At 42.3% G+C, this 17,749-nt stretch overlaps 1 protein-coding gene across 1 annotated transcript; it reads left to right on the plus strand.

Moving 5' to 3' along the window:
- Nucleotides 1–245: 245 nt before the first annotated feature.
- LOC104533667 (puromycin-sensitive aminopeptidase-like protein) lies at nucleotides 246–17,485 on the plus strand (the record flags this gene model as incomplete). Its single annotated transcript, XM_010194701.1, has 11 exons — nucleotides 246–354; nucleotides 8,674–8,751; nucleotides 9,795–9,916; nucleotides 10,817–10,924; nucleotides 11,820–12,020; nucleotides 12,436–12,532; nucleotides 12,638–12,671; nucleotides 14,106–14,220; nucleotides 16,676–16,840; nucleotides 17,017–17,121; nucleotides 17,425–17,485. Coding segments are annotated over exons 1-11 (1,195 nt in total), but the record flags the coding sequence as incomplete, so codon positions are not given.
- Nucleotides 17,486–17,749: the final 264 nt, after the last annotated feature.

Raw genomic sequence — 17,749 nt, forward strand, 5'->3', positions numbered from 1 at the left:
GGCAGTTCGTTCCCTTAAATAATTTACAGTGTTGATGAGTAGGCCTGGATGGCTTGAATGGGATTCAAGTACGCGTGTTCCAGAACAAATGAGAGCAGCCACCGGAATAGCTTTGTCTTTTTCACCACTCTTAAACACTAAATTTTATTTCAAACGCTTGATGATGGAGGGGTTTTTTGATTAAAGGGAGGTGGGAATGCCCACCTAAGGGAGCTCGAGGGACTGGGAACCACCATTTCTTCCTGATGCTCATAAAATTTCTCTTCCAGGTGAAACAGGCAACCAACCAAATTGTGATGAACTGTGCTGACATTGACATTATTACAGCTTCCTATGCGCCAGAAGGGGACGAAGGTAGGATTGCATTTTTGCTGAAATTTTGGTGTGTTAACCCATCTCATTTCTGACATGGGGTTGCCAACAGTTAACATCTTTGATTGCAAAATTATGTCATAGTTTGATAAGCTAACCTACTCCTAGAAGCACAACATTAATTATCTAACGATCATTCTCTTCCCATCACTGCCATTTGCATTATGTTTAAAAATGGTGCCTCGTGCTTCCATGACATCTACGTTGTACTCTGTCATACCCGTAGGCAAAAGGATGTCTGACTGTTTTGTCATGAGTATTTATCTTTACACTGGCTATCTGTGTAAGAACGTGTGCTGTCCCTATGGACTTTGCAATATTGACAAAATCTGTGACAAAGGCTTAGATAAGGAATGCATCAATAATGGCCTGCAGTAGAAAACGCTCATTGGGAAGGACTTGGAGAAGTACAGAAGACATTTAACTGACATTTAGCAGCATGTTCTGAGTGTAGGGTGACATGGAAAATGATGATTGTGGAGGAGACAGTGGTTGGGGTCTGGTTCAGGGAACGGCTGGAATTACTGGAGAAATTGAAGAAATGGTACCTGTTTGTAACATACAGTTGACATCTTCCCCAGTTGTATTTTGAGGAGATTTAGCAGATGCAAAAAAAGTTATAGCAATCAAAGCATGAAATGATTAAGGTGTGGAAAATAAGCTGCTTGAAACAGTGATGGTCTAACAGTGCAAAGCCTTTCTGGTTTTCTTATGGAGCCTTTGCCATCTCAAACACAGAAGCTGTTTGGTCCACTGTGTACGGCTGTTTCTTAAGTCCTTCAGAGGACAAAAGGCTCTGCAGAGCTTCTGCTTCTATGAGGAAAATGCCACAAGGATGTCATGAAGGACTTTGTTGAAACCATGATTGTGAGCTGAAGGAATAATCTTGATGATGGACAGGAGAAGGGTGTTCCTTCCGTTAGGTTTAAACTTCTTGAGTATCCTTGTGCCGCAGCTGAAGAAAGTTGGAGGGAAGGGCAGTGTTTGAACACCTAAAGAAGAAAATAAATCTTAATTTTCTGGACTGGATTTGTTAGGGACAATTTCAATTCTTGTAGTGACATTATGGCTAATGGATTTGTGACAAGTGAAATGTCTGCAATGAGTCTCTGTGTTTAAATTGGTTTGACTTTTTGTTTTTTAATATAGTGTAAAGAAACCACAGGGCTTCCTAAGTGCAATTGAGAGCAGCTGAGCGGTGCTTGGGTGGATGGAGACCTCTGTCCTAAGGAAGCAGCGTTTGGTGGGTGTGTGTGGAAAAGCAGAGCTCAGCACAGGAAATGCAGTTGCAGTGAGAGAAGGCAGAGGAGAAAAGCATTGCCAAAGAGCTTGAAATCTGGAAGCCCGATTCTGATGGTGAAAGAACAAAGCCCTGCTTCCTATGGGCCTGATTTGGGCTGCCAGGACCTGATGAGACCTGGTGCTCCATTCTTGGGCCTTCACACGCTGCCACTGGTCATCTTTGGTTGATTGGATGCACTGTGTTGCTAAGTGCTCCTGGAGCTATTTCTTGTACTGAGTAATGAGGCGATAACAAGAATGGTAGTAATAACAAAGTGTGTGTGGAGTCTGGTCCACCTCCCACCCTGCCATAGGCCCAAACCGCCTATTATTTTTTTTTATTTTGTTATTGAGAAAATGAAAATAAATGGAAAAGGTACCTAGGAATAAAGTATTTTTCCAGTGAAATCGGGAAAAAAACATAAAATAGGGTGGATCTCTATTTTAATGTATTATCTTCGTTGTTTTCTGAGCTGATTTCCCTCTCACAGGGGTCTATTTTTCTGTTCTTTAATAGTGATATACTCTTCTTGTAACTTCAAAGTAGTAATAATAGAGCTTAATGGAGACTTATGACCACGTACACTGGAAGTGAGTTTCTGTAGCTTAAATTCTTGCATTCTCATTTTTCAGACAGCCTTGAATGTGGTGCTCTGGACACAGGAATATGAGTGCAGCGCTGGTTGTGGTGTAGGCACTCACCTCTCCAACTACTGTATCGTAAATATTTGAGGTGCAGCTTTGTCATACGTTTACTCTAATTATACTCAGGCTTGATGGGGTTAAAGCTGTCTTTCAGGTTGGTAAACTGCCAAGTAGTATAATGGCTTTGGAAGTAAAATTGCATGAAATTGGCAGAGTATTTGCTGGCACCTGTTGATAGGGATCAGGTCAGTCTCCTAATGCTTCTATTGTGCACAGCTTTTGCATGGTAATTGTATAACTGCTCTCAAAACCCGAGAAGGGAATATAGGAATATCAGGCAGATCATTTGGATTTAGTTTCTTAGGTGAGCCTTGCACCGATTGCCTATATAATATGTTTGAAATGAGTGAGAAGTCAGTGATGTTTTCTCCTTCAAAGGCTCTAGTGAAGAATCGTTGCCTCTTTTAGTTCTGTATCTCAGTGGGGAAGAATTTCTCTCCTGCTTGTCCGTAAATGTGAGACAAAAGATAATCAGTCACTTATCTTCTTTCAAGTGTGCTTCTGTTCCCAACAGTAGCTGTGAGGAAAAGAGGCCGCCTTGTTCAACAGCTACCTTTCCCTTGTGTACGGCGGTGATCTGTTGACTTTTGTGCTGAATGGTTTCTTCTTTTTCTAATAATTCTTGTTAGTCTTGAGTGCCTACTGCACTGTGGCTTGTACAGCAACAGAAATATTTGCTAGAGCCGTGGGCCGTGTTTTGCCTCCCCTCCTGGTCGCTCTTCTGGAAATGGATACAGCAGAGGTTAGAACTTGGTCTTTGGAATTTTAATGCAGATTTGCAGGGAAATCAGATTATTGCCCAATATTTGACAGGAAGCTGAGGGAGGATCTCTGAAGCTTTACAGTCAAATTTTCTGTGTAATCCGCAATTGAGTGACGGTGATTAATAAAGTAGAAGCAATTGCTTACTCGGTACTTTGGAGCAGAAAAACTCTGTTTCGTCACACAACTAATGTAGTGATTGTGACTGGAGGCTGTGGATTTGGTGTTGGTGCCAGGTTTGCTGTAATGAAACAAAGCTACTCAAAAGACACAGTTTTCCGATGCTGCAGTTGAGACTGGCTCCTCCCACCAATCACAGCAAGCAATTGGGTTTGGCTTTTCCAGAAGCTGTTTTTTAGCATTTGTATTCAAATGTTTGTATCTATAGTGCATGTGCTGTATTTCCTTTGTCCAGATGGTTGACTTTGCCCAGCTAAATGAAGAAGTGCGAAGGCATTCCTAAGTGAGCTGGTTCTTAAGTTAAATTTTAGGGGATTGAGTTTCATACTTAGTGAACATGGAGTAGTTTGAGCTTCCTGTTAATCTCTCTTTTAAGGAGCTGTGAAATTGTGCTGAAGTCACAGTCAGTGAATTACGTTGCCTTTGTTTGGCTTGGAAAGCTTTTCAGATGCTTGGGGATCTAAAGCAGTGTCATAACTGTAGAGATGCTTGGAGGGCAGCAGTTGGCAATTTCATATAGTAAAGGACCTGCAACCATAGTGGTGTTTGTTTAGCTGAAATACTTGAGTGAACTTTGATTTGTGCTTCAGCCTTTAAAAGGTTTTAAGGCCAGAAGTCATGATTTCAGTCTTTTCCTTCCTAGTGTGGCAGGGGCATGTTTGGATGCTGGTGCTAGAAGCTGGTTTTAGGCCTCAGCTGACGCTGAAAACCAGCGTGACCCCAGTGTACGTGAGCCGTGCTTTGCTGTGACCCGGGAGCTGCAGCATTTACTGGTGAGTGCAGGGCAGTCTGAAATCACGCTGCTGTGGAACGGAGCGGTGACGCCTGCCCTCGCTCCCTCCCTTCTCTTGGCATTCGTGTGTGTGCTGCCGCACAGCCGTGTGGATCAGGAAACTGCCCTGGCTGAAAACTGCCTCTGCGAGGGGAAACACAAAAAGCAGCTTGGAGACAGCTCGCCCTCCTGATCCCGACTGCGTGTGAGTGCCAGTGGAAGGAAGGGAATGGGAACATGCGGCTGGGGCCAGGTGGGAAAAATGAGACTACTGTCTCTGCCCACAACAACTGGATTTGTTTAAACCAGTTGTGAAATATTTCTTTGTTGTAGAAAAGCTCATCTCCATCCTTTCTTCTGGTGACGACTTGATGTGACGGAATTATTAATGGTCGGCTTTTTAAGGAGGCCTGGGCTGCACTGGCATGGACAGTTTGGGAATATCTGGTATGTAGGAGTACTCCTGACTCCTTCAAAGGATTTTACAACCGGTTTGAAACACGTGAAAAGATGAGGAAAGGCTCGTAAGCGTTGGCATTGTGGGGAATTGCACCGGCATGGTTCAGTGGCTGCAGCTGAAGGACGGTGTGTGCTGTGTCAACACGTAGGTGTTCTAGGCCAACGTGTTTCATTTGCAGAGCGCACACAGTTACTGCAGCTCAGTTGATGAACGCAAGTTCATTAAGCCACCATACCTTAATTACCGCTGACTTCTCCATGCCATGGAATGAGGGCTACTTGAGAAAACTCCATCTCTTGCACTTGGCTTTGTCTTTGCTCTGAAATACGTGCGCATTAGACATTGCTTAAACCTTTGGCTAGGATCCACGTGTATAAGCATGTAATACAGGAATTGGGACCATTAATTGATGTTTCACCCTCGTCACTGTGCAGTTTCAGGAAGCGCTCTGTAATTTGTTTAACATGTTGTAAAATTTGATATGCAGGTCTGCGAGTTTGGGAGGGTGGCTCCATCTGATTTTGCTGCAGTTTTTCCGAAGACCTGGAGCACGAGCAGCTTTTCATTTTCTCATGCGACTCGGTCCAGACTGTACTAATGTGCTAGTGATTAACTTGCAACCTTGCAGTGCCAAACTCTCCAAAGTTCACAGGCTGCCAAAATTGTGTTTTTCTCTTCAGGAGCTTTTGTATTCAACGCTGTTAGGAATTCAGGCAGCCTTTTACTGCAATTACATCTTTATTATAAGCAGTTCTCTTAAACTCTAACAAAAAGTATTGTTGATGGTTTTCCATGGTTCTTTTGCACTGGATTAAATTACTAGCACTGAATAGTTTTAAAAAATATAACTTTCAATCTTTCACTTATATTCTGCTGTTTCAGTAATTGATATCTAAGTGTCTGCTTTGAGAATTACTAAAGTACTGCTGGAGTTGAGCTTGGACTTTTAGACACCAACTCCTCACTGAGTACTTGTGAGACTGTAAATGAGCAGTACCTGTGGTTCCAGATGTTCACTTGCCATCGCTGTCAGATATTGGTCAGAGGCAGGCCCCGGGGTAGCCCAAGACTCGGCCGCCTTTGATGGCTGCCTCCAGCCTGTTTAAACCATAACTTGTTTCAACGTTGTTTCTAACCTGAGGGTGATTGGGACCTAACACTGCAAAATTATCAGTGAGAAGCTCTTGGAAACAAGGTTGCTCTCTGCATCTGTTAAGGTGCTTTCCCAGGCTCTTGTAGGGGAAAAAAAACCTCAAGGTCTCCACCTTCTTCTAGCACTGGTGATGTTAAACAGCGTCTTTCCTATGGCTTTCCTAGTACAGATTTAAAAGGTTTTAAAGTAGTGGAGCTACAGATTCAAATACACTCAGGAGGACTTCAGATTTAGGAGAGGAGGAGAGGGAAACGTGATATTTGTTGTCAACTTTTGGCAGAAGATCTGCATAACACGCATTCTTCTGCATTTCTCGGTTTCAGCAGGTTAGAACTCTGATCCTGGAGTCATGGTGCTGTTTGTCTTCGCTATCAGATTGTTTCCATTAGAAGCTGTAAAAAGGTACAAATGTTTTTGGTTTGCTGTGGTCATTTTAAAGCACACAGGGAGGAGCATTTCTGCATTCTTGTGCTGATCTTTATCTGGCGTGTTTCGGGTTTTCCGTTAGCCTCTGACCACGGTTGACAGCTCGGTGTCTGCAGGTTGTCCCGCAGCGGGATTCCTCATGGGCAGGCTGACAGAAATTCCCGATGGGTTTTCAATCCCTCCTTCCCCCTGACCGAGGGCACTCTCGTGCTGTCGCAGAACAGCAGATTTGTTGTATGTCGGACTTCAAAGACCGCTGGGGTCAAAATTCATTGGATGTGAGCGATGCAGTCAGTGATCGGCTCTGCAGTCTGGTGCTGGGAAGGGCATTTTCAGAGCAGTGTTGTACATTAGCATTGATCCCCTGAATATCTTCTCTCCAAGTCTCTTAACGTATCCTTTGCTGCCTCAGTATTCCGTGGGGTTATAAGAAGAAAAGCTAAACCTTTGCTTTTCTTTCTGGATAAACTTGGAAAGCGGCTGGAAGGTGTTGCTGTTTCCCGGTGCTTGCTGGCATTTTGATGCCCTTGGCGTGTATTCTGTTTAAATGGGCTATCTCATCCCTCTTACAGCTGATTTTAAAACTTTTGTAACTCCTCAGTACAGACCAGTAGCGCAAAGTTCTTCTACTTGATCCTTGAACTTGTTTCTGTACTGTGGTATTTTTTTTAAGCTAGTATTATTGCATTGTAAACATTTCTGTATTGTGTACCCTCTCGTGGTGGTGAACTCTGATTAAACGCTGAGTGGAGCACTGTGAAACCGGTAGTTAAGACTAATAATGCATTCATACAGTTTCTGCATTTCTGTTCTCTGTGAGCGGAGGATGGCATTAACTCTGACTTAAGGCTGAAATCATACTATTCCAGAATAAATAGCACTTTAAATTTTGTACAAGTGAAAACACGCTTCCAGTTACTTTAGTCACATATGGAACAACTCAGCTGAACATCTTGTGAGTGTGCTTCGGCTGCCGCTGAAACCGAATACCTGGGTTCTTGTAGTGATACTTGAGTGTGGAATTTAATTCTCTGAGTTAAGTTGTTGTTTCAGACAAGCTTTGTCATTCAGAATTCCATGTCACGAAGAAGTTGATACAGTGATGCACTTTCCAGTATTCCTTTTTACCCTGTTTCCTGTGACTGTTCAAACTAGTATCTATTTTAGTAGATAACTGAAGCTATTTACAGAATTGTTCTTGCTAGGTCAGTTTTGAAAGTACCTGAAAAGATTGCTAGACCCTTGCTAGCATTTCAGTATCCCACGTGTGTTTTCACTTCAGTTTAGGGATGAATGTGGGATGGGACAGGCAGCTTGTACTGGAAATGCTGTTACTTTAAACTGGTCTGTGCATTTCCCTTATCTTTCAAAACTATACTGAACTGCCAAATATTTATTGTATTTATTATATTTATAAATCTAGAATCAGTATGTCTCCATAGAAGGGTGTATTCTATCCAGGCTTACCCAGTTTGGTAGCTCCAAGATGCTGATGTGTGGTAGAAAGCATTGCTTGTTCGTTTTGGTGCAGATTTGGGTTTCTTAAAGATAGCTGGTTATTGCAGTGCTTGAGTATAGAGTGACACGTGTAGCAGAACCTGCAAAGTGAGGTCCTGTGTAGCTATTTTAGGGTTTGTTTTAGTTGAAGGAGCATAGATGTTCATCAACTTGGGATGCAGTGAGTGGACTGTGATGAATGGGGAAGGAAGCAGCAACACCAGGTGTTGTCTCTGGGCTCTAATGCAGGAACTGTTTCATTCCTGTGCATTTGTTTTATTCCTGTGCCCATTTGTCCAGCTTGGCCTCATAGTTGGGACGTTTGCATCTAGAAATAGATCCAGCACTATGTAAATGCCACACTGCTAAATATTCAGGTTGATTTTGGATGCCCTTGCTGAATGGTATATAAACGCTGAGGTAGGTCCCTGGTTCTGAGAACACTTTTAAAATAAAATCAACATTGTGTTTTCCTTTGTGGTTCAAACCAAACAAAACCACCTTGCTGTGGATATCAGCGTGCTTTTCAAAGAGAGATCTGCAAATCAGGATGCTTGTGATCATTAATAATAATCCTGCTGCACCGATGTAAGCATGTAATATTGAGGGGAAGTTTTGTGTGTTATTTTACCACTTGCCAGGATTGTGGTGGTAGTTACCAGCATTTCTTGCTACAAGTTTACAATTTAATGGTGCAGCTTTCATTGCTTGTCGCAGCAGAAGAGCAGTGCCCTGATGGATGGGACATGGCAGAGGTGGAAGGAGCATGGGGGCGGTGCTTTGAGTCTGGGGCTGTATATGTGATGTAAATCTGATTTATATCTGATGTAAGCATGGTCTGTTTGGTCATTTGAAGCAAGATAATGTAACATGAACTCCCACAGTGGGTGGCGTTTCTTTGCTTGCTTGCATTTTATCATTCTGGGTGATGTGAAATCTTGGTTGATTTGTTCAGTAACCCCATCATGTTGGATTCAGCTGATTCAGTTCATTTTAAATGCTCATGAGTTACAAAAACATCCCTGGGTCGTATTTCAAACAAAGCAGTCTGTTTTTCTGTTTCAGAGGTACATGCTACAGGCTTCAACTATCAAAATGAGGATGAAAAGGTGACCCTCTCCTTTCCCAGTACTCTTCAGAAAGGTAAGAGCTATTTTCATGCTTTCTGCTCGCTTCAACTGTGTGTTTAAGATGTTTGCACTTGAAAGAGCTGGAGTAGGACAGCTCTGTCTTCCCTGAAGTTTTTGGCTGTGAAGGTAGTGGTCCCTGGGGAGTCTGTCCACTGTAAGTCACTTTGTGAGCCTCTGGAGTGGAAAATGTTTTGCTAACGGTGTTGTTTGCTTCCAGCACCTGAAGTGACTCTAATTATTTACCTGCTATTGGGTGTTATGCTATTTAAGCTATTTGCGTTACCTACTGATGATGTGGTTTCCTCTCACTGAGAATGAGCTAATCTGAATTACTGCAGTATTTTCCTAGGCGTGAACGTACCAATTCTTTTAAAACTGCTGCAGTTTTTTTTGCTCTGAGGAGTCTGTCGATCAAAACCCAGCTCCTCAGTTGGAATAAAGCGGTTTGGTTTCACCTTGACTAATATGAATATAAAGATTGGAGGGTGTCTCATTCTGTGGGATATTGGCATGCTGCCTCTCTGATCAAGATCAAGTTTCCCCTTTTGCACTGAAGCACCGAGGACAGAATAAATCCTGCGACTAATTGACTTACAGGCTTGAACGCAGCCACTGCTTCAGCTTGGCTTCTGGAGCAGATTTGATAGGATGCTATTATTACTTAGTAGCCATCCTGTATTGTCTGCAAACTTGACACAAAAGTATGGATTGTAGGATCAGACTTCTCCAGTGCCTTAAGGTAAGTTCTCTCCTGGTTATTGCAGTGTTTAGGAGATGAGCAGAAGCGCTGCAGCAGCCTCTGATCTCCGATCGATGCTAAAGTGCTGCGGTGAGCCTGGCTTTGCCCACGTTGCTCTGCTGGAGCCTATTTTGTGTGAGGAGAGTGGAGGGTTTGAGGGAGGACGGCAAAAAAGTGATGGGTGGAGGGGAGTTGAAGGGACATCCGATTTCAGAAGGGCACTGGGCCGGTGGAGTAGCTTGGCCTAAAGGTCTACACCAAATAAATGTTCTCTTTGGCACGTGCAAATAACAGTGTCCCATCTATTTGTGTTACAGGGACAGGGATGCTAAAGATAGACTTTGTAGGGGAGCTGAATGATAAAATGAAAGGATTTTACCGAAGTAAATACACCACCCCTACTGGAGACACGCGTTATGCTGCTGTCACTCAGTTTGAGGTATGGGCTATGCTTTTGTTTTCGGGGAATGTCATTCTGAGTACAGGATTTCTGCTTAGAAGAAGGAAAGATGCTATTTCCTGGCTTTAGCTGTACCCTCTGGGTAAACGTGAAAAATCCATATTTATTTGCTGCTTGCTCTTAGTGTGGATGGGTGATACTAAAAGCAGCCTTTGCATTGCGACTTGAAGGTCAGTAAATTCTGGATCTGGCAAATTCCCCAGCCAAGGATCACGCTGCTGTGCGATGCATCGTATGTATATTCAATAGCTGCAATGTTTAAGAACAGCTATTTATTTAGATGTGATCAAATACCTCTGTATAACTTTCCCTTGTGAAGTATATTAATTTTTTTAATAGGACACTCAGCCTTTATCTCTGCATCTTAATGACATCCAAAATGTGAGCCAGATTCTGTCTCGAGCATTACGTAAACCCTGCACATCATGACAGAATGTTGTACCATAGAGTAATTTCATCGTTATCTGCCTGGTTACATAAAAACGTGGAGTATTTACCTCATACAAATACAACGTTTCTTGGGCACAGTCTCCTGACAGAATATAAATAGGTGCTCTTGTGTGTGCGCTCTGTGAACGCCTGGGCTCCCTCTTTGCTTTCACATGACTGAGCTTTGCTCCTGTCGTGACTCTGCTAAATTTTGCTCAGACTGTAGAATTCCACCAGACCACAGAGCGCTTTTCAGCTGCAGGGTTTTAAACCAAGAGTGAAATAAGGTACCACAGTAAGAACAAAACCCTCTAATGCAGAGGTCAAGAGTGTCAGTGAAGAGACTGCACCAGAGACAAGCCATCATTCATCCAACTTGCCTGTAAATTTTTGTGTGTTTTATTGCCACGCTCTCATGGTTTATTTGTTTAATGCTTTTCTTTCCTTCAGGCTACTGATGCCCGCAGAGCTTTCCCTTGCTGGGATGAGCCTGCTATTAAGGCAACATTTGATATTTCTTTGGTGGTTCCTAAAGACAGAGTAGCTTTGTCAAATATGGTAAGTTCTTGATGTGCAGGTAAACAGCATTTTAAATAAAATTGTAATAATGGTAGCTGATTATTTGATAGTTAATAGTGTGTTTTGGTTACAGACAGAATTAAGAATATAGACTGTCCTGCTAGCTTTTCCTAAGTGGCTCTAAATTGAGAGAACCTTTAAAAAGATACTGTGGTGTCAGACACACAAAACCTAAACAGTTTGCACAAACCACAGTGGTGTCTGTTTTAAAAAAAAAAGCATATGTCATGCCACGTGCTGCTTGATTAAGAGTGACTGGGGGGGGAAAGTGTCTTTTTGTGTTTATATAGCTGTTACAGCCACGTAAGCAGACACGGCACTTGAGATAAATAAGCACATTTTCTGCCCTAGAGAATTTCCGACCAGACCTGGGGTACAATGTGCAAGTAGAAATACCTCTGTCACAAATCCAAGTGGGCATTTTCAGGTTGCTGTTTTAAATACGGTGCAAGTGTTTGTAGAAATTTTTGCTGGAGAAGAGCAAGTCAGTTTAAAAATAGACTTTTTTTATTCCTGTAGCAACTTTCACAGGTACCTGTAAAGTCTGGCCTTACCCACCGACCACATGGTTCTAGTTTCTGTTTCAGAATTTAAGTGAAAGCCTGATCCTGTACTGGGATGTGGGTAATGCTCTCTCTGGGGGACAGCAGCTGATGGTTAATGTGTTCAGCTGCCTTTCTCTAATGGAATATAACATATATATTATAAAAGTACACCTCATCATATACCATGTGGCATTAGGCGAGGAACTACGTTGCGGTCTGTAATTTGAGATAGTAAAGGAAGTCCTTTCATTTTAAATGTGTGACTCATATGTATGGCGTAATGCAGTTTCACTTCCACGGAGCTAACTGATTCCCTTTCATGTTGAAAGAATGTCATTGACCGGAAGCCGTACCCAGACGATGAAAATCTGGTGGAGGTGAAGTTTGCTCGCACCCCTGTCATGTCGACGTATCTCGTAGCGTTTGTGGTGGGAGAATATGACTTCGTAGAGGCCAGGTCCCTCGACGGCGTCTTAGTGCGTGTTTACACTCCTGTTGGCAAAGCGGAGCAAGGAAAGTTTGCATTAGAGGTAAATGCGCTCAGGTTACTGCTGTAGTGAGCTCTGACACGTTGGACATAGCGCTGCCCTCTCTTCAGTCACCTAAACCCATGCAGAGCTCATGAGGGTGTTTTCCACTTTAATGGCTTGGAGAGACTGGGCTTGATGTTAAGCAGTTGTGCACAAGGTAGTGATGAAAACAAATCAGAACTGAATTAGACCATATGGTGATGTAGACTTCGGTCCAGGGATGCTGAGAAGAACTGAGGGGTAGGCTACAGCCTGGGAAAAAAAGGGGATGGGAATCTTCCACACCATTGTGCTCTGGAAATGGGGCTTCTGGAAGAAATCTTGTGTATGCTGCTTTCTGAAGCCAGTTTCAGTCATAAATGTTCAAGTTTTACTAATTGCTCCAAGTTAACATTTCTCCTCTTGTTCCTTACAGGTTGCTGCTAAAACTCTGCCTTTTTATAAGGACTACTTCAATGTTCCTTACCCTCTTCCTAAAATTGATCTCATAGCTATTGCAGACTTTGCTGCTGGTAAAGTAACTCACTTTATTGATGAACTGTATTTTATTTGAATTTTAAACATTTAGGAAGAGGTGTGTATCAATATCAATAAACCTTTGTATTTATTTTATAAAGGTGCCATGGAGAACTGGGGCCTTGTTACTTATAGGTATGCTGTTAAAATACTGTCTTTCCCCCTCTTTGTTCACTAATTCTTGGAAGTGATTGGATGAGTTGTAGGGAGCTGTAATTATTGGGTATCATCCCAAATAAGACTTAAGTAAATACCTTCCACTCTTGCTTCAGTTTGGATAATTGTAACTTCTGCAGCAGCGTGCATCATTGTACAGACCTTAGGAAGGCAGGAATGAGCTATTGCAGCTACTGGCCAAGGGTGTGAGGTTTTTAAGTGTTTGGCAGCACTGCCTGTTCTACAAGAGAACTTTCTTGGCTGCTTTTTTGCCCATAAAAGTTACGCACTTACTGACACAGCTGGAAGGGTTTCTTACGGTGTAGGCAAGTTGGTAAATTTAGCAACCACAGTATAACCGTGTGGCTATGAGTAAATCAGAAATATTAACTTGCCTTCCTTTTCAGTTTAGTGTTTTTTTTTTTGTTCACCTGATCAAGCTTTTGTACTTTTGCTTGATATTACCTTATCTGTGCTCATTGGTAGAACAATTTTTCTTCATTTTGTACAATATTGGTCTTGTAAGCTTTGGACTTTGAATCCTGACATAGTTTGAATTTCTTCTGCTAAACTTTTGATTTGGCCTTAAAATTTTGAAATGGAAATTTGAGCCCAGGTTGACAAGCTACTTCTCTGCTTCATGCAATTCTGATGAAATCTGATCTTTTACTCACTCTGGGGAAAAAAAAATTGTCCTGGATGAGTAGAATTTTTGGAAGCCTTTCTTAATTGTGCTGTTAATTCCCCCCCGCCTCGTTATGCTCAGTTTGGCACGCTTGCTTTATCCCTCTGGGGACAGAAGGTTGGCATGACCTGCGGGCACCAGCCGCGTTTTGAGATGCACGTTTCTCCCTCTGAGTCGCAGCAGTCCAGAAGCCCTTTCTGACCCCCTAAATCCTGGTCAGGAGTGTTTTTAGCAGGAGGTCGTATGCCTGACACGGGGAGCACTTGTGTGTGTGTGTGTGTGTGTGCGTGTGGAGAATCTTGTGCCTCTGCAGTGGCGAGGGTAGCGGCTGGGTGTGCGCGTGGAGGAGCTGCAGTTCCTTGGGGACCAGGGAGGTGGAGAAGATTTGCTGTGCATACACCGTGCAGTGCAAAGGGAGTTACAGTTAAGGTTCCTAGATTATGTAGGTGAGCTCTTTTATAAATAAAGGATAAACTTTCTTGTTCCTGCCTGGGTTTTTTTTTTGCACTTGTCTTCTTGCATGCCGTAAGGAATTACTGCTCCAAAGCATTCCAGCAGCTGTGGAACTTGCCAAAATAATTTAACGTCTCAACTGAAATAGCTTTTGGTTTCTTTCAGTTGTACTGATCACTTTTTAGCTTGCTTAGGTAATTTAACCTACTTTTGATTGTGTTTTCTTCCCTAGGCATGAACCACTCTGTTCAGTTATCTTTTTCTCTTAAATACAGGGAGACTGCATTGCTCATTGACCCCAAAAATTCCTGTTCTTCGTCTCGCCAGTGGGTTGCTCTGGTTGTGGGACATGAACTTGCTCATCAGTGGTTTGGAAACCTTGTGACCATGGTATCTAACACTTAAAAGTTCTTCTAGTTTTCTTTGACATGTGCTTCATATCGTGTGTGTGTTCCAGTGCCCCTTAATAGCAGACATGCTATCTTTAATATTAAAAAAATTAACATTTAAATAGTACTTTGTTACTACATTTGTCTTCACTAGTGTGTTCTTTAGAAGTATTCCTAGATCTTTTCTATGTGAATGTTCAGCTGTTTGAATATAGTCCTAGCTAGAGTTGAGCAGGTGTTCCATGGAAATTATTTTGGCTAATCAGATTATATTATTAATATTGCATTATTTTCCTTTCAGGTAAGTGTGATTCATGTGTCACGCTTTCATACCAAGCAGGGGTATCAGTACCAGCTCAGCACTGCAAATTGGTCTAGTCCAGTAGCTGAAAAGTTACTCAGTAGTAACTCATGTGAATGACTGAGGCAGCAAGACTGAAATCTGTAAATAGTTTCTATTTAGTGCTGAAAACTGAAACCTGTCACTGTCAGAGCTTCTGCTGTTAACAATTGGCTTCAGCTTACTCTGTTAATTAGATCTGATGTTCCCTTTCCCAATACTCTGCCAACAGCTGCTTGAATCCAAATATTTCACAGGTTAGGCAGTTTCTTGTATTGTAGGAAACCAGTGTGTTTCATACAAAAGCATGGCTTCTGGAGCCCCAGATCTGCATTCTTCTGGCTTTTAGGCTGCCTGAATGAAGTGCAAGTGGATGGAGGGAAAAACCCAATGTAAATATTAATTCCAACACTAAGCACAGTTTGTCAAAATTTTCCACTGTGCCACTCCTCTTAAAATGTGGTCAGCTGTGCCCGTTCCTGTTTGTGGTAGCACAGGTAGCTTCCACGTGAAGGCAACACAATGTTTAAATGGAAAAGTAGTATTAAAGTAATATATTTTTAGCTTTTAGTACAGTTGAACAGCTGGAAGCAAGGAGAGCCAGCAGCATGTGACTGGACATCACTGTAGGATGCCAGCAACTGCCTTGGGGACCGTTAGTGACCCACAAAGCGCTTGTGGTCCTTCTGACCATTGAGTGCTGTGGCAGTAAGCTTGGGAAAGTATCACAAGGATCTCTAAAATTTCTACTAAACAGGCTTTTTCTTTTCCTGTTGAAGCTCTAGGTCTTCAAAAAAATTTCCGTTAATATTTTTTTTCTCCCGTTATTTTACGTTCTGTGATGCAACTGTGAAATCTAAAAAGACATTCCAATGTTGCTTCTCAATTTCCAGAAAGTCAGCTTTTTCTCCTCTATAAGCAGAAACCAGCGATGCTCCTGAGGCTTTGCTTTGCCAGTACCACATGTTATTGGCCAGCACAATATTCCAGTTCTTCTGTAGCAAAGAGAAAAGAAATCAGAATGTTTCCAGGGTAAGAAATAGGTTCGTGAGCAATTAGGTTGCCAGTGGGATAAGAGGTGAAAAGATTTAGTAGTCAACCTAATGGCCCAAGAATCTGTGTTGCAGTTGCATTAATCCTTTGGCACCGATCTGTGTGTATTGGAACCTTGTCTTGGAAACAGTTGCGATCAGAAATGTAAAAGAAAATTGGACAGTCTCCACTCTAAAAATAAAGTGAGGCTTATCTGTGTGGAGTTTCAGTCACAGCTTTCCTTATTGAAATTCCACCCTCCCTGGGGTAAATATTTCATTCATAGGAGAAGCAGTAGTCCTTTGTAGAACAGCTTTCTGGTCTGGTCCTACATCCTGTTGAGTTTCTTTTACTCAAGGGCCCATATCATCATAGCCGTGCTTGGGTGAGTTAACCGCCCCATTTACACTGAAAGAATGGTTGGTAAGCGCAGCTCTGGAAAAGGGTGTTTTCTTCCTCAGTATCCGTAGCTTGTTTCCTTATCTCGCCTACTTCAGTTAAATACTAGAAATGAAGGGAAGAATTTTGAAAACGTCAGTGTAACATTCTTATCTTAAAAAACCAAAGCCCACCTCTGGCTGGTGAGAAACAACTTTGAACTGTTTACTGGATTTCAGGTTGCTGTAGTCTAGAACACGTTTTCAGATTCCAAGTTTTCTCCTTTACATAAGCAGACTCTTTAGCAAAAAAAAAAAAACCCAACCAAAATCAGTCTTCTGCAGCTGCTGCTCTTGAGGGTCGTGTTGTCCACAATTCTGCTGCTGTACTGAACCATGTATTCAGTGTCACTGACCTCTCCCTGTCCTAGCTGACATCCTTAGCTCTTCCCTCAGTGGCTCTGCTCTGACCTCTATAGTCTGGTCTCCAGGAACCTCATTTGTACCTGATGCAATTCTCCTCCCTGCAGTTAAGACAGTTACTGGGTGCTGGTGACTTCTTTATAGAGAGGAATTTGTGCTTACAAGTGTTGCCTGTTTCTCTGATTTGTACTAAATTAGGCCATTAGCAGATTATCGTTGCTGGAAACTTCTTGTTGATTAAATCTTGCAATTTTGTTCTTTATTCTGCCTTCTTATCTTTACAGGAATGGTGGACCCATCTCTGGCTGAATGAAGGATTTGCCTCTTGGATTGAGTACCTATGTGTAGATCACTGTTTCCCAGAGTACGATATCTGGACTCAGTTTGTTTCTGCTGATTACACGCGAGCTCAAGAGCTCGATGCCTTAGACAACAGTCATCCTATTGAAGTAAGTTCTCTTTGCTGTCGATTGTCTCCCTCTTTCCTGTCAGCTGGGTGTAAGCTTTTTTTTCTTAAAAAGGGAACTTTGGAGTTAGTCACAATGCAGACCTTGCTGGGCTTGTACTGGTTTCTGTTTGAGGCAGTTAAAATAGTTCTCACTGTTACTTATCCTGTTTACCACAGGTTAGTGTTGGCCATCCATCTGAAGTAGATGAAATATTCGATGCTATTTCTTACAGCAAGGGAGCATCTGTAATCCGAATGCTGCATGACTACATTGGTGATGAGGTAAAAAGATTGTTGTTAAAAAGCCAAATGTAGATTGCCAAATGGTTTAACCGTTAAAAATACCATTTTAAAAAATTAAATCTGTGTATTCTGTGTTTTAAAAACTTTTCTCCAGTCTGTATTTGGGATCTATTTGAACTTAGCTAGGAGAAATAAGATAGCGGGGAAATGTGGAGGGAGTTACAGATGTACATACTGATCCTGAGACTCCTTGGCCGCTCCTAGAATATAAATGCAGTGTGGAGGGAGGGTAGAAAGGACCTCCGTTCTGGTGCCATTATGTGTTCATTTGTACGTTCCCAGGACTTCCGGAAAGGAATGAATTTATATTTAACGAAGTTCCAGCAGAAGAACGCCGCTACAGGTAACTGGTGGTTGTGGTGTGCTTAAGGAATGTGATTTCTGGAGACAGAATTTTTAGTGCTAAAGTGATGGATTCTTAAACAGCTGTTTTTTCCACCTGAGATAATGGAAATGCAAGGAAATAGCTGGCTTGTTTCTAGTTTCATACAGTGTCCCCTGCACAGCCAGAATTCGGGATCCTCTAGGGGTTCTCTGCCTCAGGAGTGCGCAGCTGAGGAAACCAGAAAGGGCTGCATTTACCGTTGATAACCACATCTGCGTAGTA

The sequence above is a fragment of the Mesitornis unicolor genome, unplaced genomic scaffold, assembly GCF_000695765.1.
Source record: "Mesitornis unicolor isolate BGI_N332 unplaced genomic scaffold, ASM69576v1 scaffold6661, whole genome shotgun sequence".
NCBI classification, from domain to species: Eukaryota; Metazoa; Chordata; class Aves; order Mesitornithiformes; family Mesitornithidae; genus Mesitornis; species Mesitornis unicolor.